At 40.0% G+C, this 24,685-nt stretch overlaps 2 protein-coding genes across 6 annotated transcripts in view; one reads left to right on the forward strand and one right to left on the reverse strand.

Annotated features, from left to right (window-relative positions):
* ZFYVE26 (zinc finger FYVE-type containing 26) overlaps positions 1–13,995 on the reverse strand; it is a 63,791-nt gene extending 49,796 nt beyond the window's left edge. Inside the window, exons 1-10 of the mRNA XM_026008455.2 lie at positions 13,898–13,995; positions 13,134–13,410; positions 11,461–11,539; positions 7,323–7,412; positions 5,656–6,178; positions 5,139–5,269; positions 4,390–4,554; positions 4,174–4,262; positions 2,897–3,060; positions 1,334–1,537 (exon numbers count right to left, since the gene is read on the reverse strand). Coding sequence (XP_025864240.2) covers positions 1,334–1,537; positions 2,897–3,060; positions 4,174–4,262; positions 4,390–4,554; positions 5,139–5,269; positions 5,656–6,178; positions 7,323–7,412; positions 11,461–11,539; positions 13,134–13,327 — 1,639 coding nt within the window. The 5' untranslated portion in view covers positions 13,328–13,410; positions 13,898–13,995. The remainder of the gene's footprint in view (positions 1–1,333; positions 1,538–2,896; positions 3,061–4,173; positions 4,263–4,389; positions 4,555–5,138; positions 5,270–5,655; positions 6,179–7,322; positions 7,413–11,460; positions 11,540–13,133; positions 13,411–13,897) is intronic.
* A 1,445-nt stretch (positions 13,996–15,440) lies between these two features.
* Positions 15,441–24,685, forward strand: part of RAD51B (RAD51 paralog B) — a 717,101-nt gene continuing 707,856 nt past the window's right edge. For all 5 annotated transcript variants that reach the window (XM_072761803.1, XM_072761804.1, XM_026008457.2 and 2 more), the window contains exons 1-4: positions 15,441–15,523; positions 18,511–18,620; positions 19,648–19,761; positions 24,537–24,653. In XM_072761803.1, coding sequence (XP_072617904.1) covers positions 18,537–18,620; positions 19,648–19,761; positions 24,537–24,653 — 315 coding nt within the window. In that variant the 5' untranslated portion in view covers positions 15,441–15,523; positions 18,511–18,536. The remainder of the gene's footprint in view (positions 15,524–18,510; positions 18,621–19,647; positions 19,762–24,536; positions 24,654–24,685) is intronic.

Genomic DNA, 24,685 nt, shown 5'->3' on the forward strand with positions numbered 1-24,685 from the left:
TTTGGCTCAGGGTGTGATCCTGGGGTCCTGGGATTGAGTCCCGCACTGGGCTCCCTCTAGGGAGCCTGCTTCTCCCTCTGCCTATGTCTCTGCCTTTCTCATGAATAACTAAATAAAATCTTAAAAGAAAAAAAAGACTATGCTCACAGGTGAAGGTCTATTCCAAAGCCACATGGGAGAGATAAACTGACCACTAGTCATGGAAAGCAAGTTAAGGAATTTTAAGTGATTAGGAAAAAAGAAAGAGGATAAAACATGACGTTCTTTCAGAATGTAAGTTGTAACCCAGGACATTGACTTAGAGAGCTACATTAATAAAAAAAAGAACAGAAAAATAATCGAGAGTGTGCTCCATTTGAAGGATAAGTATTCTTTCTTAAAACTTAGTTTATATATCTCATATATATGTTATATATATCTCACATATATATATGATACATATATATCTCACATTATATATATATATATAAATGCTCCATTTGGAAGGGTAAGTACTGTTTCTTTAAAACTTAGTTTATAGGGCAGCCTGGGTGGCTCAGCAGTTTAGTGCCGCCTTCAGCCCAGGGTGTGATCCTGGAGTCCTGGGATTCAGTCCCATGTTGGGCTTGTTGCATGGAGCCTGCTTCTCCCTCTGCCTGTGTCTCTGCCCCTCTCTCTCTCTCTGGGTCTCTCATGAATAAATAAATAAAATCTTAAAAAACAAAAACAGGGATCCCTGGGTGGTGCAGCGGTTTAATGCCTGCCTTTGGCTCAGGGCGCGATCCTGGAGACCCGGGATCGAATCCCACGTCGGGCTCCCGGTGCATGGAGCCTGCTTCTCCCTCTGCCTATGTCTCTGCCTTTCTCTCTCTCTGTGACTATCATAAATAAATAAAAATTAAAAAAAAAAAAAACCCAAAAAACTTAGTTTATATATCATATAAATATAATTATATAATATATAATTATAAAAATATAATTATATAACATAAATATAACTAAATAACTAGTTTATATCATATATATATATATTTATTATATATATATATATAAATAATGCAAATTACATTCCTAAGTACAAACAGGAGTGTTATGTGAAATGTTATTTTCATTGCGGATTGTAATTAAAAAAGAAGCATTTAGAAAATACCGCACTAAGGGATCAGACTCCATTAGAACTTAGGCAAATCACTTGTCTTCTCCATGTCCTTTTGATTCATGGAGGCTGATAAATGGATGAAATTATGCCCAGGCATAAGAAAACCAAGGCCACCTCCCAATTCCATGAAGAACTCACTGGGATAGGCTGTTACCAGCTTACATCTGTGATAGGTGGTAGAGAGAAGTGTTGTACCTGGGGAGGAGAGAGAATCATTTGCTGGCTCTGCAGCCATGGCCAGGTCCTCTGAAGCTCTGTCTCTGCATTCCTGGCACTGGGAGTGCTGGTGTGAGTTCACACAGAGGGCATAAATGGCATACTTCATGGCACAGAAGCTCTGGTAGAGTGTCAGGTTCTGACACCGGCTCAGGTGCTCTGGGACTAGGGCTTCAGCTGAATCTGAATTATAGAGAAATAGGCAGAACTTCAGAGCCAGGTCTCTCAGACAGGGCTACAAGCATGGCCAAAGCAAAGACATGCTGCTCTTTAGGCTCAGATTCTCACACTTTCTCCTTGTTGTCAGTTTGGCCTGCACACGGCCTGGGCCCCTCCTCCACTCAACACCAACATGCAGCCCCTGTTTTCTGTTCCCACCCACCTCCCCTCTACGTGGCTGTTCACTATAGCCCTCATGGCTATTTAACAAGGCTTTCCCTTATGTTTCTTAAAATAAAAGTTTTCCAAAAAAAATTAAAATGTCAAGTTAATGTTTAGTCTACCTTTTTGTACTTGTATGTGAAAAAAGAGTGTTCTAGTTCCTTTAGGAAATTTGGTAAACAGATTGCCTACTTTTCCTAAAAAAATAAATAGAATGTAGAAAACTGGTTTCCCAGTTAGCAGTAGGTTCTTTTAAAAAGTAAATCAGGGCAGCCCTGGTGGCACAGTGGTTTGGCGCCGCCTGCAGCCTGGGGTGTGATCCTGGGGACCCGGGATCGAGTCCCACATCAGGCTCCCTGCATGGAGCCTGCTTCTCCCTCTGCCTGTGTCTCTGCCTCTCTCTCTCTGTGTCTATGAATAAATAAATAAAATCCTAAAAAATAATAATAAAAAGTAAATCAAAGCAGTATCTATGTTGAGAAACATCTACTGCCATAAGGAAACATTTATTTCTCTCAAAGCTAAGTGTCCCCGGTCTGTGTTCTGGCTTTGTTATGATGTGTTTTTGATACCAAAAAGAGCTTGTTTTTATTTATTTATTTATTTATTTATTTATAATTTATTTTTATTTTTTTATTTTTTTTTTAAAAAGAGCTTGTTAATGCGGAGCTCAGTTTTAAGCAGAGATCCAAAGTTAAAACCAGGCTTTGTTATTATTTTAGGCAAGTATTTTTTTCTAAACTTCTTTATTTATTCAATAGATTATGCACAAGAGATGGGAGGGAAAGGAAGCACAGAATGTGCTAGGAGGAAGTTTATGAAGCATGGAAAATACTGCCCATAACAAATGCTGTAAACTCAGAGGGCAGGTCCTAATTCTGCTTCACTGGGGTGAAGGTATGTGAATGGTTCCTGAGAAGGTTCTATGAGGACAAAGGTTCCTATGGGACTGTTCTCGTAGGATTTCCCATACCTCACCAAGAAAGGAGAACAGTGTCCCTACATCCCATAATCTGACTGGGGCAAATGGTGTGAATCTAGTAGGCACCTGCTGGACCACCCACCTTGACAGATCATTTCTAGATAAATCTTATGCTGAGATAAACTGGTGCAGGACTGTCCTAAGACAAAAGCTTGCCCAAGTCATCCTTGCCAACTCACCATGGTCCTGCTGGGGGTCCTTGGCTGGCACCATCTGTAAGAGCTTGAGAACATCTTCCTCCCTGAGGGCTGGAAGGTTGGTAAGGTGATGGAGAGAGTAGAGCACAGAGTGGCTGTCTCCACCATGTAAATGACACAAGAGATCTCTCTTTGGTATAGGGTCACTGAAAGGCAAAATAGAGAGGTAGGAAAGAGAGTTTATTTTTTATTTATTTTTTATTTTTTTTAAAGATTTATTTATTTATTCATTCAGAGAGAACGAGAGAGAGGCAGAGACACAGGCAGAGGGAGAAGCAGGCTCCATGCAGGAAGCCCGACGTGGGACTTGATCCCGGGTCTCCAGGATCACACCCCGGGCTCCAGGCGGTGCTAAACTGCTGCGCCACCGGGGCTGCCCGAGATAGAGTTTATATTAGTGCTCTGAAAAATCCATCTTGATTCCCTCTTGTTCTTTCTCTCTGGCCCATGACACCACAGGTTTCACTTCCCTCAACATTAAATTCTAGCTGGTCTAGGACATAGCAGAGCTTTTGTTTACCATCAGAAAGTACATCCATCAAGTCACCTCTACTTGTCTAGAAAGGACCTAGAAAGGGCCTACAGATCAGGTTTCCCAATTTCCATACTCTTCCCAGCTAAGAGCTGACCCAAGGTTTTCTGCTTTGCTTTGAGTAAGGGCCCCCCACCACTTGCCCCTCTGCCTACTCTACTTTAGGAAGTGCTGGTGAAGTGGAAGAACAAACCATGAACCTGGATCTCAGAAAAATCTAAGGCTAAATTATCAGGGAAGCACAGCCTTATACACAATGCGAGAGGCAGTTGTTGATTAAATGTGTGATCCAGGATAACACAGGCCTAAGAATGTGGGCCACATCTACTAGCTATATCACTTTAGGCATGTTATTTAACTCCTCTGGGCTTAAGTTGTCCTACCTTTACACTTAGAACAAGATCAGGATGTATCTCATAGAATGATTGTGAGGCTTAAGTGAAATCACCTACTGAAAGGGCTTAAAGCAATGTCTGGCAGATAGAAAGTGCTCAGGAAATGTGAACTTTTGTTTCATTCCTCACTGTCATCCTCAAATTATCCTCTAGTTATAACCTTATGGCTATGGTAATAATTATGTTCCTTTCCTGGTTTAACAGCTGGAATGATCAGTCAATGCTGTCAATTCAAACATAAATGTGGAAGGAACCTGAAATGGTACATGTGCAGAGCATGGGGTCAAGTCCATCCAACAGTGGGGAAGGGGGCTGGCTGGATAGGACTATACCTGCTCTGTTGTACACACCACTCCAGGACCTCCAGGTGAGCCCACAGCCCATCACAGGCATCCCTGAGGAGCTTGTCACAGCCTTGGTCCTGTGTTGATATAGAAGAAAGAGACACTGACTAAGGCACCCGGGGTCAGAGGCTGTGACCCACTACAGGACCCTGTATCCTGCCTCAATTCGAAGCCCCATAGCTCACACTGCAGAGTGAGAGTTACCTGGGCTCTGTGTAGTGTTTGGAGCAGCCTCCTGGCTGATGCTAGGCTCTGGCAGTGTGTCCAGCCCAGGAGCACAAGCAGTCGACTGAGAGGCCTAAATTCTCTGTCTAGTAGGCAGCCAAGACTTGGGAAGTCTTCTTCCTTCAGCAGTGCTAGTGCTGTTACCTATAAGCCAATAGAAGCTGCTGTAGGTGGTTACCTGCTGCTTTTTAAGTAGCGTAGGAAGCTTTATGGTAAAGCAGGGAGAGGTCAGACAATGACAGAATTGGCCAGTTGAGTACAAACACTAGACTGTAAGCCCTCTGAAGGCAGGGACTGACTTGTTACAACCCCAGCTCCTAGCACAGTACATGGCACACAGGAAGAGGTTAATAAATATTTGTTGAATTAAACTAAAGCTCAGTTGTGGTCCGGAAGGAGGTTAGAATAATTCAAGTCCCCTGTCAGCTAGGCAACATATTGCTGCCACCATCTTTTCTTCCTCATACCTTCTAGAAAGCTTATATGTATGAACATCTTAGTTCCCACCAAAGGGTGAATATAAAACGAATGCAGTTCTAATTATGAATGGTACTAGTTCTCAGAGCCTCCCTTCCCCTGGGACTTTGCGATGGACACACCAAATGACTCACCGCTAATTAGACTGCTTTATGTTGGGAGAGAACAAGTGGGAGAGAAATGAGAAATGGAAAAGCCTACAGAAAATCCCTGGGTCCTTCTGTGATGGAGAATGAGTAAATTTGACTTACCAGGATCTGCTCAAGGAAGTGCTTGCTGTTGCTCAGGCAGTAGAAATAGGCTGATTTCCAAGCCTGGGTTGGGTCAGGATTGGAGAACAGGGCTAGCATTGCCTGCTCAGGATCTAGATGATCAGGGGACACTAAAAAAATTAAACCACACAAGGTTACTGGGGAATAGGGAGCTCTTCCTTCCTAAGCTAAAGCCCATTCAAAAACCAACAGATGTAAGAGTTCACTCTTCTAAAAACTTAAGCCAGGCTTCCTACACTTTTATCTTAAAGACACTTTTACTTCTCTCATTAGTTTCTGAAAAGCTCTTTCTAGGTATTGCTATTACTTTATTTTTTCCATCATTCAATCTTGGACTACAAACTCTGTACTTTTACAAAAGAACACTTTACTATTTTTGCTTAGCCTCTCCACTAGATTTCCTGAGCAACTTGGAAGGCACCAGTTTAGAGGAACTTCAGAGGCTGGGTACAGTGGAATTACCAAAATGCAAGAAGCAGCAGCAAAGAGCACACACCTTTTCCCGAGGGTATGGCCTTCACTGACTTTTCTGTGGCTTTCTCTGCATAGGTATGGCCGTACAGGGATACCAGGCTCTGTCCGGCCTTATGTAGCAGGCAGCTGAGCACCTGCTCCTCCTGCAGGGGACTCCCCTCAGCCCTGCAGACTTCCAAGAGTTCCTCACACAGGAGACGTAGCTTCACCCCAAGTGGCTCTGCAGGGCAATGCAGGCTCCGCAGGGCTCTGTAGATGGCATCTACTATACCAGTGGGCCCAGCAGCAGGGCCCTGCACAGCTTCAAGTGCCCTTCGAATGAGGTCCACCAGTGCCTTCTGCAGAGACCAGCCATAGAGGCCAGTACCGTCGTCCTCTTGGAGTAGGAGCTCCAACAGGGCCTGTGCTGGCTGGGGAGCCTGCCTCAGAAGATCCCAGAGCACAGAGACAGCTTCTGAGCTGAGTCGAGGGGTCCAGCTCTCCCGCCTCTGATTTCCGTCAAGCATAGGGCCTCTTGTATCTTGAGCTAAGGCCTCATATAACTCCTAAACAGAGAATGAAGCAAGGGATTCATGGTGAGCATGTCTAGGATGTTATCATTCATATGCCTTGATGTTTTCCTCTTTTCAGTGTGTATATAATAGGAGCAGTAGCAAACACTTTGTAATAGTTACTTTGTGCTGAGTCCTTTACATAGAAAAATCAAGTTAAATTAATCCTTACGACAACCTTAAGAGGAAGATGCTAATATTATCCTCATTTTACAAATGAAGAGATGGAGGCAAAGAGAGAGCTCAACTGCCTAGGTGTTCCATCTTTGAGGTATAGCCCATTCCTCATCCTTTAAAACCTTCCCAGATACCTTCAACCCACATAACTCTCTTTCTTTACTGGGCTTTCAAAGTACTCAAAATTCGTACCATCTGGTTTAGTCCATAATTGTGGCATGTGTGTATTAGTCTTTTCTTCCCCAACTAGGTGGTAAGCCGGTGAAGGCAAGAACTTCTATAGCCTATAATTTGTTTGCATGGTTAGTGTAGAGGGAGAAAGCAGGATGGGGAAGTAGGTGATTTCCCATGCTTTAGCATCATGCTCATGGACAATGCTCAGGGATGCTTCTTCATCAACTGCCTCCAAGGTGGTCACAGGGTCATGATTCCTTGACCTATACAAATGAAAAGTTCCTACCCTAAATCCTACTGTTAATATGTCTTTAATTAGCTGGTGGTCAGGTCATGAAGAAAATCTGTACCAGCCCTCAGGCCACACATTAGGCACTTAAGTATAGATATGGCTAAGACTTAGTTTGAATCTGTCCCCAGAAGGTTATTGTGAGAATTATCACATTCAATGCACCTGTTATAGAAGAGGTATTCAACAAATACCATTTCCTTTCTCCCTTTATACTCCCTATGAGCTAGTGGTGAAAAATTCAAATACCAAGTTTAAATCTAAGTTATATATTTATTTTACATGGAATGAAAAAAACTCCTTTAATCCCCAGTTATACTTAGTACTTCCAGACAATCCAATTCTAAGAATTCTAAAATCAGGTATGCTTTATTATAATTCTGAACTCTCCTTTAGAAGGACCTCTACCAACCTGGTCTTGGCCAATGTCATCAGTTACAAGCTGGGCTTGTTGAGGGACTATAACCCTCAGCAGATGGCTCCCAAGCCCTCTCTCACCTTGAAGATGTCCTCTGGAATGTCACATTGGAAGTCTTCTGATAATAACAGAAACTCAAGCTTTCTCCGAAAAACATTTGGGAGTAATTTCTAGAAAAATCGTAAGAAAGAAGCATAAAGATTAGAAATACGCTTTACTTAACAAATAATAAGCAAATATTTCTCTCCAGTTAGTCTTATTTCTGCTGTTTCTCTAAGATAAAGTACTTTTAACCCCTAAATTCCTGGATATGTTTGAAACACTTTTCTTCTTTTTAAAAAAGGATTTGTTATTTGAGAGAGAGAGTACGCACAAGGGGGAGGAGGGGCAGCGGCAGAGAATCTTCAAGCAGACTCTGCTGAGTGCAAAACCTGGCTTGATCTCATAACCCATAAGATCATTACCTGACCTGAAACCAAGAGTTGGATACCGAACTGACTGTGCCACCCCAGGCATCTTGAGATACTTTTCTTTTTAAACAAAAACAGCTAAACTTGGATGCATATCCCTCTTAAATACTAATATTTAAATCCCACATGGATAAGCCTCAAATTCCAAGGTTTGTTCATTTCATGTGACTTCTCTGTCACATGAAGTCTTTTTTCCAAGAATCTCCCTTGCGGTGTCCAAACACCCAGTTATGAGTAAGCCTGGGAGGGTACCGCCCACTTGATCCTCTTTTGGTCCAAATCTTGGTTTTTTGGTATTCACTATAAGTTGGAAAACGAAAGAGGAAGGGACCTAATGTTTATTAAACACTATGTGCCAGATACTGTGTGCCATGTTTTAACACATTTAAAAAAATTTTGTTTAATCTCTAAAGCAAACAAACCTGTACCTTGAGCATATATTTTATTAAAAATGAAATGGTTAGGAATTATTTTCCAATTATTTCAAGCATGAAAAAGAAAAAGTGATCTCACCAAATATTTGTTAGTGAGACATACCATCAGAGGAAACTGATATATGAAGGAAAGAACTCTGGACTCTTCTTGGACCTGCTTGTTTCACAATAACTTGCCTTCACCTAGTTCTTAAAACTAAAATTATAGTTTCTCTTTCTCCAGACACAAATATAAATAAGAGTAAAATCTAGGACAAATCCTAACAAACACTGCTTTATTTTTTCTTTACTTATTTTTTAAGTAGGCTCCACACCCAGTGTAGAGCCCAACATGGGGCTTGAACTCACGACTCTGAGATCAAGACCTGAGGTGAGATCAAGAGTCCAATGCTTAAGTGACTGAGTCACCCAGGTACCCCAACAATGCTTTAAATTATAGATACCTGTAAATCACATGGCTAATTAAAGGTTCCAGGAGTTTTATTTTAAGGTCTCCTATCTCAAGCAAGAAGCATCTGCAAGACTGTGGGGGGAGGGGCGTGGTTTAGAACACAAGATCACACTTTCTCTATTCTCACTGTATCAGAGACTAACATGATCTAGTGTGTACTTGGTGCAAAATCCTATTTCTTTTTATCATGTCCTTCCTTAATGCACTTATGCCACCTGAATGCTTATATAATGCTTGCGATTAGAAGTCAGTGGAGAAAATTCATGCTGGAAGGCTAAAAGTTAACTGCTTCTATTGAAGACTAAGAGGAAGGAATAGATAAGATGTCCAGACAGCAGGTGCCTGATAAAGAACAAAGTCTGGTTAAGACATCAGGACTTTAATCTAGAATCTTAAAGATTCCTTAGTTTATAATTATGTTACTAGTGAAATTGCTTTATGCACATGCAGGGTCATAAATGACTGCATCCCAAATTATTCATGCATCCCAAATGCATAGTTTTCTAAAATGTTTTTTCATGTAGCAGAGTATGACATCCCTCCATGTCACAGAAAGTTCATTTACCACATAATTTTAATAGTGGCATGGTATTTTACAAATAGATTAGCCAGTCCAGTACTGTGGAGATAGGAGTTGTTTCCAGCTTTCCTTTATTAGAAGCAGTGCAGCAGTGAACATCTCTGCAGTTAAATCTTTGCACACATGCTTCCACTTGTAGAGATAAATCACTGCAAGATAAAAAGGCAGAAGGCAAAAGTGGATGAAGAAAAGGGAAAATGAAATCACTGTTTCAACTAATAATTAAAAAGGAAGTTTTTAGAAGAAGGTGGGAGACTGGAAAAGAAGAGGCAGCCAAGTCCCCTACAAGATGAAGGTCACTCAGGATAGCGACTGGCCTTGTGGAACTACTCTAAGTCCTTGTAAGAATTGCAATCTTAGTCCTTGTAAGAGTTAAATCACTGAGGTCCTTGCTTAAAGTTTAAAACATTCCCACAACTGTTTAAATAACTGAGGCACTGAAGCCTTAAGACCAAATGGTCTTGGATATTGGGAAAAATAGGAACAATTCTTAGTTTGCGCAAAGGAGCCACCAAAGTGAAATCAACCACCTGGTCTGGTTGAGCAACTATGCAGAAAATAAGCAACAGAGTAGCCATGAATGGGGCGCCTAGGTGGCTCACTTGGTTAAGCATCTGACTCTTGATTTAAGCTCAGTTGATGATCTCAGGGTTGTGAGATCAAGCCCTGGGACTGGCTCCATGTGGAGCCTGCTTAGGATTCTCTTTTTCCCTCTCTCTGCCTCCCCTATCTTCCCCACACATCTCTAAAATAAATAAATAAATCTTAAAAAGAAAAAGCAGACATGAAATAGGCAAATACCCTTCAGTGAGGGGAAAGCTCATCTGGTTTGACAAGTTCCATGTTTGGACTAGACAGATTTTTAGTCAATAACAATAGACACTTTTCTTTTCTTCTCTGAAGACATTTTAAATATTCTAATTCCCTTTTAGATCTGAAACTATAGCCAATTCAATCATCTTGGGGTCAGTTATTTTTAAATTTTGCTTCTCTCTCTTCTCTTGCTAGTCATTTCTTGGTCTTTTTTTTTTTTTTTTAGACACTAGCAAAAACCTGCATATGAGATACATTTAGATTAGTAATTTCTGTTATTTTTTTAACAGCTGTGTGAAGAAGTGTCAGGCAAAACTGGAACTGAAGGCAAAATGAACTCTGATGACAGAAGGGGAGTAAAGAAAATTAGGCTGAATTACAGATACTTACAAAACAGAATTTATGGTTTCTTTCTTTTAAGTGCCACCTCAAATAATGTGGAGGTGGAAAAACCAGTAGACTGGGGCTTCAAGTCAGAAGATCTTGGTTCCAGCCCTAGTTCTTCCAACTAACTTTATGGTGTGTCCCTGGGCCAGTTACTTCTCTTCTGGGTCAGAGGTTTCTCACTTAAATCTTCAAGTCTGAGGCTTAATACAAAACTGTCTCAGAGGAATTCCTCTAATGGATATCAACTTCTGATAAGTATCACCTACTTTTAAAAAGGCTTTTAATGGCAGCCTTAAAAAAAAAAAAAAGCACTTTGTTATAAGCTTTTCATTATTAATTTGCTCACTTTTTTTTCCACCCTGTTTTTATATCTGGTAACATTTATTTATTTATTTATTTATTTATTTATTTATGATAGTCACACAGAGAGAGAGAGAGAGAGAGAGAGAGGCAGAGACACAGGCAGAGGGAGAAGCAGGCTCCATGCACCGGGAGCCTGACATGGGATTTGATCCCGGGTCTCCAGGATCGCGCCCTGGGTCAAAGGCAGGCGCCAAACTGCTGCGCCACCCAGGGATCCCTATATCTGGTAACTTTTAGTTTAATTCATGTGGATTATTAAATTATTAATCAATGAGCTTTAAATCTATTAGTATTCACTGCACTGAACTAATTAAAATGAGATTTTTGGAAGAACAGCAAGGTTTCAATTCAGCCCATTCTCCATTACTTATTGTATTGCGTTCAGTATTTTGAGGTTCATACTTTATTTGCTGTCTTGTCACTTTCACTTAGTTTTGCAAAGATCTGTTCAGGCACAAGATTCACAATGGTATTTAACATGATATCATCTCAGATGGTTTTATATGCTAATGTATGTTAGCAAATTAATGAGTAAATTTAGGTAAGGAGACAACAATAAAAATTTAAGCCATTCTCACCCTTGATACTGAAAGGGGAATATGACAAACCTCACAATAAAGGAAGTAAGAGATGAAACGGAAATCTTATAACTACTTCCAAGTTTTTCTCAATCTTGGCCTCAGGAAAACATCCATATAATATAAATATAAACCTGTTTACCTTTTCCTGGGAGAACCATTTTTCCAGTACAAGAAACCAGACCCAGGCTAATCTTTGAGGGTTGATGTCCTGTCCACATCTGAAAAATGTAAAAAGAAAGAATTTCTAAACAAAGAGTTTCTACTGACCTTTACTCTTTTGTGATCCAAGACTTGGATTTCACTGCTTAGTTTGTTTTAAACCGCAAGACATTGTCCTAACGAGAAATTTTTAAATGTATATGATAGATCAATAAAACCAGAACAGAGCTAGCAGCTTTCATTAAGAAAAAAAAAAAAAAAAAAAAAAAAAGGAAAAAAGTCTCACTCCACCTCCCTATCTAATCTATTATTTTTAAACAAAATAACATCCATAGAAAACCATAAAAGCAAGGCTCCCTGAAGTATATTCTTGAAAAGAGAAACTGGATCAAGTGGCTTTATTTATTTATTTATTGAATCAAGTGGTTTTAAAGAACAAAAATACTTTATAAGACTTTATTTTTAAATCTATGCTAAAAACAGGGTTATGGAATTCATAAGGCTTTCTTTGAAGTTAGTAATTTAGACAAACTGGCTAGAACCCAAATATAAGGGGAAAAAAATAAAGAGAAAAAAGAATCACTTAAGTCTCTACTCTGTATGTACTAAAACAATATAGCTGCCAAAGTAAGGTAAAGAGAGGGAGAGACTAAACAGCACCTTTAATTATCATATCACTAGCTGTTAATAGCATTGCCAGGAAGAGCTTCATTAAAAATTCAGATAGAGAACAGTGGTTGCCAGGGTACAAAGAGGGATCAAATACAAAGAGGTATTCCCAGGGAGTGAGGGAATTCTTTTGTGCAACGAAGAGTTCTATATCTTGGTTTTAGTGGTAGTTACATGATTCTGTACCTGGATAAAATTGCACAGAACTACACACATACTAACAAATCCACATTAAAAAAGTGGAGTGTAAACTGAATAAGGTCTGTAGTCTAGTCAACAGAAATGTACCCATGTCAATTTCCTGACTTTGACATTGTACAATAGGTATATGAGATACCACAATTGGGGGAAGCTAGGTAAAGAGTACTCTATTTTTTTTTTTTTCACTTTTTGTGAATGTAAAACTTATGTAGCTTTTAATATAATATTTATATAATTATTTCACAATAAAAGCTTTCAGTGAATTAACTTCCAGTTCTTTTTAAAGCTGTAATATGGGGCAGCCTGGGTGGCTCAGCGGTTTAGTGCTGCTTTCAGCCCAGGGCCTGATCCTGGAGTCCGGGGATCGAGTCCCACCTCTGGCTTCCTGCATGGAGCCTGCTTCTCCCTCTGCCTGGGCTCATGAATAATGAATAAATAAATAAAATCTTAAAAAAGAAAGTTGTAATATCTTCAATTGCATAGGCAAGAAGAGAGCAGGGTTTGCTTTTCTGGAGGCAAAGAAAATGCTTTTCAATGCAGTTCCACCATCTACTTTAATGATAATAATCAAGAAATGGTGGTTTCAGGCACACTACTGACCAGGCTTAAATGTAGCAGATGACAATTCAAAACCAATACTGATTAAGTAGTAAATATGTATGAGGCAAATTTTCAGAGCATAGGTGAAATACACTCTGAGAATTCTTCAGAGCATAGGTGAGGGCCCAAATATTGGCCTGGTCTCCCGCCCTGTGACTGCTGGAATGAAGAGACATCCCTTACCTTAGCTGATCTGGACACACCACCAGCGCCTGAAGTATATCTTCCACCTTTTTTGGGATATCCCCCTGTGCCTCGTGTAGTTGAGGTACACATGCCTGAGCCAGCTCCCATTCTCCTCTGCGAAGGCACTCACAGAAAAACCCAAAAAGTTGCTTCTGAGAAGCAATTTCCTCTTTTCCAAATGGATGATGCATTTTCCCAGCACAGAGTGCAGGGAGATAAAAAGAGATGAATTACGCAGAACACATTGTCAATTTTCTCATTCGTGAAGCACCTCCTAGAAACAATACACACCACAGTGAGGAGAAACGGAAGGAACCATAATTAGAGAAACTAGTAACTACCAGCCCGGCTGGGAAAAGCGGGACTTACTTCCCTAATTATCGTTTTAAGTTTAACTTGACGTGTTACTCTTTTCGAGAAGTTCCACCTTTCCCCCAAGGGGTGGATCCCATCCCTCTACACGCACCCAGGATTTAACCTTAATGATCGTTTTAGCTCGTGGTGCAGACCCATGGGTCCACTTTCATATTCCCCACTTAACTTTTACGCCCATTCCGACTCCAAATCCCCAGGTGGTCGCCTCCTTAGGGATGAGAAATTCAGTGGGAACCTCCCTAGTTTGCGCCCTCTCTTAAGGCAGACGAGTGAAGATCAGAAGAGTCTGTGTCCGAGCTAGATGACCGTGGGGATTGGGGCTGACGGACGCTCCCTACAGAGGTCGTGGAGAGCGCCCCCGCTTTCTCTAGCGCGGCTTCACTCACCCGCACCCGGTACCCAAAGCAATAGGGCTTCCAGCGCAGCCATGTTTGAGCCGAGTCAGGTGATAGGTCCCATTCGGGAGGTTGCCCGACGGCGGGGTGGGGGTGGGGCGATGACAGCCGCTACTCCTATTGGCCAATAGAGAGACGATGCAAATAAGGCGCCATATTTATTTGGGTCACGTGATGCGAGCTCTTAGGAATAGAGAACGCTAGGACCCAGTAAACCAGCTACCTAGCTAGTGAGGATGGTTCCTCTCGGTTTTGACCCCACACCCCCGCTCGACACCTTGTTTTGCTTTCGGCGGAGCAGGTGGCAGGAATATCAGTGTCCCTTGATTTTCTTTTCTTTTTTTTCCCCTCTTCTCTCTTTTAATTCCCCAGCATTTGAAGTCAGCTTTTTACTAAGTGCTAGCCAGTGACAGTGTTTTGCCAGGCCTTGGGGGATACGAGAGTAAGGAAATCTGGATCCTCCTCCTTTGTTCTTCTGCTTGGGCTCTCTTATAATCCCAGAATCCTACGTCCTGAATTCCCATTTTCTGCCTAATTCTACTAATTTATTTGCTTGTTTACCTAACAATTGTTCGTTGAACGGGGTGCTGGGCCCTACTTTATAGGCTGAATAGGTTGCGGACCCTGTCCTCAAGGAGCTCACAGTCCTCTGAGGAGTGCAGGCTAGTAATTAGGATAAGGTAGGCTAAATTATAAGATAGTGTGCACCGCAGGGATGAGAGCAAAGAATGAGCAAAAATAATGGTGTAGATAACAATAATAATAATATATTACTATAATAATATAATCAATAGTGATTCTAGTTTTTGCAAATATGTTACCTGAAACTGGTCCTAAAGCAACAGTTTACTAAGCTTCCTTATCACAGCTGCTTTTACACAGAAACTTCTGTTTGGTTTCCTTCATGATCTTAAACTACAGACTCTTACATTGCCCCATTATGTGTTTTCAATTTGAGCAATTAAGCATTTCCCAAACTATTTCCCACCAAAGTGTGGTTAAAAAAGCAAATCAGGGGCGCCTGGGTGGCTCAGCGGTTAAGGGTCTGCCTTGGGCTTAGGTCATGACCCTGGGGTTCTGGGATGGAGTCCCGCGTTGGTCTCCCTGGCCAGGGGGAAGCCTCCTTCTCCCTCTGCCCCTCTTCCTGTGAGCGCGCTGTCTCATATGAATAAATAAAATCTTAAAAAGAAAAGAAAAAAGCAAAGACAAAACCAAGTCCTCTTTCAGAACCTCTTCTACCATTGGGGGATTCTTTATTCCCTGAGAACTAACATGTCTCTTTGGTCCATTACACGTTTCTTAAATGTAGTGACAAAAGAAAGAAAAGAGACCATTCCAAGCAAGGTTTTCCTGGCTTCATTCTCTCATAGCTGATGATCTTCTACAGGATTTTGATCATCACTGTATTGAGACACTATCCGAAACTCATCCACCGATTATAGTGTGAACTACAATTCCCAGCAAGCAGTGGAGCCCACCCGGGACTCTTCCTGCCTCTGATTGGATATTCCTCCAGGGGGACGACCCAATCAGCGTTTGAGTTGTTGCTTTGCGGCGCTTTCCGCGGGGAACCGTGAGGGGTGGGGGAAACTTTGAAAGTTGGATGCTACAGACCCGGTACTGGAAAGTTTCGCGTGGGGGGCGTTTGTGGGGAAATGGGGGTGCGCTCATTATTTCCTGCTCCTTCTTTGGGCCCCTCTTTGTGTTATGGATTTCAGGATAGCCGAGAATCTCTCTTTGGTCCAGTACATTCCTCCTTAGGCCTATACGCATCTTAACAGGAACCCTGCCGCGAGTCTGGGGGCTTCTGGCCTTCTTTTGTGGGGGATGCTGGGACACTGCTCCTTGTTGGAAAAAGTTCTTTTTAGGGGATTCTAGGTGACCTTTTGGCCTCTTGATGCCCACCTCCCCTCTGCCATTTGCGGGCTGCGTGGGTCTCGGCAGGGGAGCCCGTCACTAAGGGAAGTCTGGGGTCCGCTCGCCTTCTGGTGGTGTTGAAGAAGACGTAGTTAAAGCGAGGAACCTGGAGTTTGATCTCTGGATTCGAAAGCGGACTCAACCATTTGCTAGCTGATAGAATTTGCACAAGTTTTTCAACTCAATGTCTCAGTATCCTTAGTCTGAAAAAGGAGGTTAAAATATCTGGTGGAAGCTCTTGAAACAGTAGTTGGCACGTAATAAGAGGTCAATAAGTATGAGCTATTATCGTTACTTGGCAGTTTTCATTGAACCTCTTACGTGAGGATTTTTGTTGAGGAGGGAAGGTTTCAGTCTTCAGGATAGAGCATCTTCCCTCGCCCCTGTTTACATGTGCAGGCCTGCGCACGCGCACACACACAGCAGGCATTTAAGTCTGGTGGGAAAAAAACCACACGAGCTGTGACAATATGTTCATAAGGTTATCCAATAAATACGTGCAAAATATGATGAGAGCGTTGGAGAGGAAGAGTGAGCTGGCGGGCGGCAGGCTTCGTGGAGAAGAGTCAGAGTCAGGGAGTGGGGCTGACTGACCATTGTGTATGTAACCTACTAGCATATTGCAGCTGGCGAGCAGATGAGTGAGGCGGCAAATGATGTGTTGCTGGCTGAATTGGTAGTGTTAATGATTGTTAACCTTGAGCTATGTGTGTCAGGCGCCATCCAAATCCTTTAACCTTCACTACATTCTTAATGAGGTAGATATTTGAATTACCCTTGTTTTACAGATGAGGAAACAAACACCAGGGGGTGAAGTAGCTGCCAACAAGGCCAGGATCTAGGCCTTACAATCAGTTGTACGACTGAGAGGGAAGTGAGAGACCATTTGGTGAAGGGGCTTCATGCGGTCTTAAGAACTGTGGAATTTATCCCATGGTCTAATGGTTCCATGGGTAGTTGTAAAGGATGACAGTGATAGGTTTGGAGGAAATTTTTAGGTGGCTGTCTCTGGCAGGATCTGTGGCACTGACCTGATTTTTGCGGACCAGTTTGATATTTCTTTCTGTCTACTTCCATAACACCTTTAAATGCCAATGACAGACTTACTGCATGACTGTAATTATTTGTGTATACACGTCTTTTCACCTTTTACTGTGAGTTCCCAAAGGGTCGGGAATATGCTTAATTGATTCTCCTACCCTGGGGCTCAGCAGAGTGTGATTAAGAAGTGTCTGCAGAAGGAGCAGATTAATGATTTTTTTTTTATTATTTTTATTTTTTTATGATTCAGGGAATATCCAGGGGCAGTATGCAATAGTGCAGGCTAATGATGGGAGTGGCCCTAATAAGGCTGTGATAGCAGAGTTGGTATTGTTAAAGTTCAGGTAGTTTGGGTTCTCCTTTTTGATTGAATTTATCAGTCTAAATGGTGTTATTGCCCAGAACTCCCTGATTCGTAAAGACACTAGGAAATGATACGGCAGATATCACTTGGTTAATTATTTGAGAAACAAATCAATACTGACAAATTCCCACTGAGAGAAATGTGTTTGGGAAGTGTGTGTGTATGTGTGCAAGTACAGGTGAATGTGAGAAAGAGAGCAGGGGAGAGGGTTCATTTGATTGAGAGAATGTAGATGTTATGTAGGAATTTGGACCATGGTATTGGAAATAAACATGTATCTACATTCTTAGGACTGTACTTTTGTTTCAAAATGTCACCCCTCTTCTGATAAGTATTTTGCTTTTTCCCCTGAACAGCAAAGAGTTCCTTGTTCTACTATATCCAGAGCATATCTTGCCATCTCAGCCTCTCCTTTGCATGCATTATGAAAGGAATCGGAGATTATGTTCTAGTTCTTTGAAGGCAAATATTTCATGAGCCTCATTTAGCCCTAGTGAGGTTCAACAAGAAGAATGAAATTTAGTTGCATGTGAGAATGTGAGCAGCTAAGACAATAAAAAAAAATTTCAGGTTGTAAATAAGACCTGAACTAATCTCATTTGATTCGGAGATTTACTCTGCCTCATAGAAAAAGGAGAGGTTAAATATGATTATGGACTTGTAGTAAGATGTAATGGTTGAGATGATAGAGTCTCAGACTTCCTGAGTTGAAATTTTGGATCCACCATTTCTTTTTCTGGTGACAATGAAATAGCTAACATTTCCAGGTTTTAGTGTTCTCATGGGTAAAAATTGGATCAATAATCAAATGTCTAGATAGGGCTGTTGAGAAGATTAAATGTGATAATTTAGTAAAGCTTTGAAACAGTGCCTGGTACATAGTAGGTGCACAGTAAATTTATTATTACAGTGCAATGAAAGTAAAGACTTTCTAAGGAGTGCTGCTTGGAAGTATTCCCTGAAGGTTAATTATATATCCAAATAAAATTTCAAAATGCATTGAAAATCTTAAGATGCTATACAAATGTGAAGTGGTAGCTTTATACTCATATAAGAAATATCAAAGAATTGTGGGAAATGTACATTCTTACATTGTCTTGTTTTTCTGTGTGCATGTTTGGTGGACATTTAGATTCTGTAGCCTTCCTTTATTTTATCAGTAATATTTTAAAAACTATACATTTCATTTTGCAACTGGAGAAGTTTGAAGACTTTTTTATTTTGTAGAGTGTTTTGGATAGCCTGTCTACTATTGCTTATATTCTTTTCCAATGCTTTCCAGGGTTCTTTTTCGCTGCATCCGAAGCCATGAGTAGCAGGAAGCTCAGACGAGTGGGTTTATCACAAGAGCTGTGTGACCGTCTGAACAGATATCAGATTGTTACCTGTCAGGTAAAACTTATGTACTTTTTCTCATGGAGAAACCTTAATAACTCTAAAATAAGCCTGAAAAATGAAAATGTAACTTTCTAAAAAAATAAAAAGATGAATGATAGCGCTTCTTCAGAAGCCAATTTAAAATAATAGACCACTGAGGTTGTATTTCCAAATGTGACTTCATTTACCCAGATTCCAATATGTTTCCATTTAGGATTGGGGGTGAATACTTATAGCATAATGTGAAGTATACGCATGCCATTTATTTGGGATTCTAGAGAAGTTTTCATCCACTTGAAAGAATGTTTGCAGTTATATGAGAGAACTCAGATGAGGAGCTAGTATTCAAAATGGATAATATCTCTTGCAAGCCAGATAAATTAATAGAATCATTTTCCTATCAATGAATGAGAGAAATGGATAGAGCAGATGTTGCATTTTTAAGCACACTAGTGAACTTCCTTCTTAGGAGGTTAAATAAGGTTTTGTGTTAGGATTAATCCTTAATAAGACAGATTTTCAGAGTATGCTGCAATTTTTAAAAATTGCTTTGTGTGTTGATGGTATTTCTGTTTCCTCTGTTATACATTTAATAATCCTCATGTTCATGCTTAGAAATACTCTTAAAAGTATGAGATTTAACATTTAATTCTATAGTGAGTTTCATTGTCTCAATTATTAAATACTTCCTCTGAATGATCTTACAGCTTACCAAGAAACCTATTTCAACCTGACACTTTCTGGTGTTTGTGCCCAAACTCTAACACAGGGCAGTGCTCATATACACTTGGGTTGGAGGCTGCTGCTATGTGATGTTATTTGGTATATGCTAACTACATTGGAGAATTAGTTAAGTTTATGGCATCATATCTTTCAGTTAAGGCATATTTGGGGGGAAGTACTATAAGAAACATACAAATCTTTGATCTACAACAAGATATGCTTTATCTCCACATGGACAGTGTCCATTGAAAATTTCCTTTTAATTCCAGTATCTTTGTTGCACGTATATGTTTAAAATAGTCTCTTTATGTCTCTTTAGGACTTTTTATGTCTTTCCCCGCTGGAACTTATGAAGATGACTGGCCTTAGTTATAAAGGTGTCCATGAACTTCTATGTATGGTCAGCAGGGCCTGTGCTCCAAAGATGCAAACGGTATATATGTGTATTTTATTATAATTTGATTATGATTTTTATTTTGAGATGACTATCTCATTAAAGTCTTTTTTAAGGAGTGCCTAGATGGTGCATTCAGTTAAGTGACTAACTCTTGGTTTTGGCTCAGGTCATGATCTCAGGGTCATGAGATTGAGCCCCACATTGGGCTCCACTCAGTGCAGAGTCTGCAGAGTCTTCTTGAGACTCTCTCCCCCCTCCCTCTGCCTCCCCTCCTGCATGCACACATGCATGTGCATGCTCTCTCTCTCTCTAAAATAAATAAATAAATCTTAAAAAAATTAAAATCTCTTTTGGGATGAGGCAAAATCAAAAATAGAGATGAACACCTCAAAAATATTGACTCTCACATTGAGTTAGTCCTTTCATGAGAATGTATGTGAAAAATTTATGTAGTTTATAAGCTTACGGGAGACAGTTCATAATTATGGGAATGAGGAAGCAGTAGGAAGTTTTTTCTGTGTAGCTAATAGTAATATTTCAAAAGGTCATCTTTGTCTTTTGTTTGGGTAGGATTTGTGGACCTCACAGTTATATTATAATATACTCCTAGTTTTAGAATGTCCTATGTAATGCTAACTTATCATCATTAGTCTACATCACAGAGTACACATATTGGATTTATGCTTGCTTATTGATTGAACAAATAATACTAAAAACTTTGCTTCGTCCTGAGAAGAGTCTTTTATAACAAATATAATAGTACTCATTAGGTAGTACTATTATTTTATACTTCCTGTCTCATAACTTTAGCTTTTCAACATATTGGTTTAGTGCATGGTAGACAAGATCTTGTTTTCCCAGAATGTGATGCCTAGAAGTCTGTTCAGTGATTTGCAAATGTATTTATTTGGATGGATTGTAGATTACTTATCTTACGTCTTATATTGAAATTTGGTAACCATTGAGCAATAAAGTGGAGTTCAATTCTATGAAGTTGGAAAGAAGGGATGTTAGTGTCATTTGAAACTTCTGAAATTAATGAATAAAGTATTTTCTTTTGTTCAGATTTAGCTTGTGATCTAGGAAAATACGTCAAATGCAGAATGGTCAGAAGAATTAGAATTGGAGTTAGGGATTGGCACTGTCTTACCTTTGTCATTGACCTCAGAGCTTTGAACGGCGCACTTTTTTTAGGGGAGAAATAAGAGGGCTAAAATAGTAAGGGATAATTCTGTGACCAGGTTCAAATTTGTTTGTTGCTATTTTGAAGGTTGTAAAGTACTAAGAAAGTGTTTTAGTTTGATATGTGTCCTTCAGTTTGGTCAATATCTGTGGCATATTTCTAGTTAGAGAATTATAGTCCAGAGTATTTGCAGGAAATTCACCTTTAGTGTCCACTCCTGCAACCACTTCAACCGCAATATCAATACCATTCCAAACACTGGCTCAGAAGCTGTCTTTCTCCTTTGTTCTAAGTTCCATCCTGTGAATTCTGAATCAAATTCTGTCGATTCCAATCTTATTTTAAACATTGGATTCGCTTCAGTCCATTTTTCCAGGGAAGATTTTTTTGTTCATTTGTATATTCCTTTAACTAGTATTTATTGATTGCCAGCCATGTAGTAGGTACTCTGGGGATATTGTAGTGAACATGGTAACATCCTGCCCTCATGCAGCTTACAGTCTAGTGGGAGAAGTCAGACATTACACATATAATTATGTAAATAATTAGTTGCTTGAAGTAATGATAAGTTCTATCAAGGAAAAGTACAAAAAGCTCTGAAACTTAATAACAGGGTACATTACTTAGTTCAGAGGTTGCAAAGGGCTCCCCCTAGGAAGTGACACTTTAGCTAAAACCTGAAGCTAAAACCTTTTTTTTTTTTTATATATGAGAACTATTACATTTAAAAAAATAATTTCAATTAACCAAGGAGACAAAACAATGGAACTATGTAGCAAAACACAAACTTTCCAATATATTAATTTAAAAACATTTTATAATGTTATGGAAGAAGACTAATATTTACCTGAAGAAGAAACTTCAATTAAAACTTCTAATATTCATGTGGATTTTATAAAAACGATATGATAAAGGCAACAGAAATATAAAATAGGGGAGATATAGGCAAAGTTGGGAAGGAGGTGAGAATGGAGGAGTCTGCAGGCAGTGGGACCAGGAAGTGCAAAGGCCCTGTGAGGAGAAGAATAGCACTTACCTGGCAGTAAAATCAGGGTGAAATGAATGGAACATAACGGTGAGGGGCAGATTGGCCTGGGAGATAAAGTTAAAGAAGTAAGCAGGAGTCAGATCATGGGGCCTGCAGACCCTGTAAAGGATTTTGAACTTTATTCCTAGAGCAATAAAAAGTCATAAAAGAGTATAATCTGTGTTTTTAAAAACTCAGTCTTGAACATAGATAAATGATTGAAAAGGAGCAGGAAAATATTTGTGAAGACCAATTAGGGGGCAGCCCAGGTGGCTCAGTCGTTTGGTGCCGCCTGCAGTCCAGGGAATGATCCTGGAGACCCAGGATTGAGTCCCACATCAGGCTCCCTGCATGGAGCTTGTTTCTCCCTCTGTCTGTGTCTGTGCCCCTCTCTTGATGTGTCTCATGAATAAATAAATAAAATCTTAAAAAAAAAAAAAGACCAAAAAGGGCAAAAAGTGATTATGACATGAATTATTAGTGTATGATGATACATCCCAATTAGTGGATGATATTTAGATATTTCTAAAGAAATAGATCTACTTCTGTATTACAGACAGAAAGTGATTATGACATGAATTATTAGTGTAGTATCTGTGCAGATGGCATAATGTCAGCTGTTGATGAGAGATATTTAGGAGGTAGAATGAATAGGATTGATGATTGTTTGCTTATGGGTGGTGGTGAGAAACACGAAAGTGATAGATGATTCCTTGATTTTTGTTTTGGCAAACTGGGTAGTGCCATGTCCTGAGATGAGGAATGCTTAAGAGGATCAGGCTTGAGGGAGGCAGATCATGAATTTAATTTAGTACTTATTTAATGTAAGGTGCTTGTGAAATAGTGAGTGGAGATGTGAAGCAGGCAGTTCACTGCATGGACCTGGAGTCTGAAGGAGAGGTCTGTAGTAGCAGAATGCATTTGGGAGTCATCAGTGTAGATACGATAATGAGATCGGCATTTCCAACACCAACTCCTGAGCGAAGCCAACACTTTAAGATCAGATTAGATACTGATGTGTCTGAGAAGCAGCAGCCACCAAAGTAGAAGAAAAACTGGTGGGGAGTGGCATACCAAAATATTCCCTTTTGTTTCATTTATGTACATACTGCCATTTCTGAAGTCTGATTCTGTTTGTCCATTTTAGTCTTTTTTTAAATATGTGTCACTAAATCTATTTTAATGATTACTGTACTTACAGTTGCAAAGGAAGTATTTTAATGTTAACAGAATGGGCAGCCTTTACATGTTTGTTAAAATGTCCCCGGACCCATTTGTCTGGCATCAGTCTGATGATATGTTGTGGATGATGTTTAGATATTTCTAAATCTGATGCATACCACAAGCCACAAGACTTTTTTTTCTGTAGCTTTTCTATTTTTTTTATGCACTTGAGTATAGACTTAGAAAAAGTGATAATCCATGGTTTAACTGATTTAAGAATTTAATAGGTGAGATTAGATAGCAGTGGGCACATTTATGTCCTATAAATATTAATATGCTGGTTTTCCTAGATCCTCACAGAAGCAGAAGAGCCTTGGATTTGATATACAGATTTATTAAGTTGTAAACTTTAAGTGGTTAGAAACTGTCTCTGTTCCCAGAGTTTGTCATAGTATATGGCATGCAGTAGCTACTCAGTATTTGTTGAATAAATGAATGAATGAATAAATGAATAATTATAATCCTGTGGCTTCACCTCAGTTTATTTGGGCAATTTAATAAAATACTAGTAATTTTTAATGTTAGAAATTGCAGAGGCAAGCATTCGTAAACATTGCCAGGTACGTAATCACATTAATCACATCTTTATAGGCCCTTTTTTTTTTTTTATAGGCCCTTTTTTAAAAGAAGGTAATATTCACAGGTTCCAAGGATTTGATGCAAGTATCTTCTGGGGGCTATTTCTCAGCCTACTGTACTTTAAGCTATTCTTCACAGACCAACCTTGGTTTGAAAAGATAACTTGACCATATTATTCTTTCTTGTTCTTGCATAGAACCCAGACTTCAACAAGGCTCTTTCATGATTTGACCGCTGCTTATTTCTCCAGCCTCATCACTGGCCCCACTGTAACCACACTTCATCTTTCAAACTGTTCTAAATGAATTCTCTCTTTTTTTTTTTTTTTGTAGATTTTATTAGTTCCCATTTTCTCCCTTTCCTTGTACGTCTGTCTCTTTGGCAGGAGCATGCATGATTTCCTTTGTTTAACAGCTATTTCACATTTTAGCTCAGACATCCAGCTCTTCCTGAAGCCTTCCTGGATCACAAAATCCGTAGATCAGGTATACTGTCTCTGCGTCCACTTTCCCAGTCATGGCATCTCTAATAACTGTATTGTAATTGCCTGGTTTCCAGTACTGCTTTCAATCACTGGGTGACTCTACGCGCTGTGAGGGCAGGGGCTCTATCTCTTCTGTCATATCCCCATTGTCTGGCACGGTCTCTGGCATGGAGTAAATATTTGTTTAACGAATAGATGTTTGAGGAAAAGAGAGATGGAATGGGGTTCCAGCTGCTAGAAATTGAGATTTGGAGTTGTTTCTGGTTTTGAATAGACACAGAGACTGAAAAGAATGTCTTCTTTTTCTTGCTCAGGCTTATAGGATAAAGATGGAAACGTCTGCTTCTCTCTTGCCCGCATTCTTAGCTACAACCCTTTCTGCATTGGATGAAGCCCTGCATGGTGGTGTGGCTTGTGGATCCCTCACAGAGGTAAAGGAGAAACTTTCCAAACCCCCCATTAA

The sequence above is a fragment of the Vulpes vulpes genome, chromosome 6 (assembly GCF_048418805.1).
Source record: "Vulpes vulpes isolate BD-2025 chromosome 6, VulVul3, whole genome shotgun sequence".
NCBI classification, from domain to species: Eukaryota; Metazoa; Chordata; class Mammalia; order Carnivora; family Canidae; genus Vulpes; species Vulpes vulpes.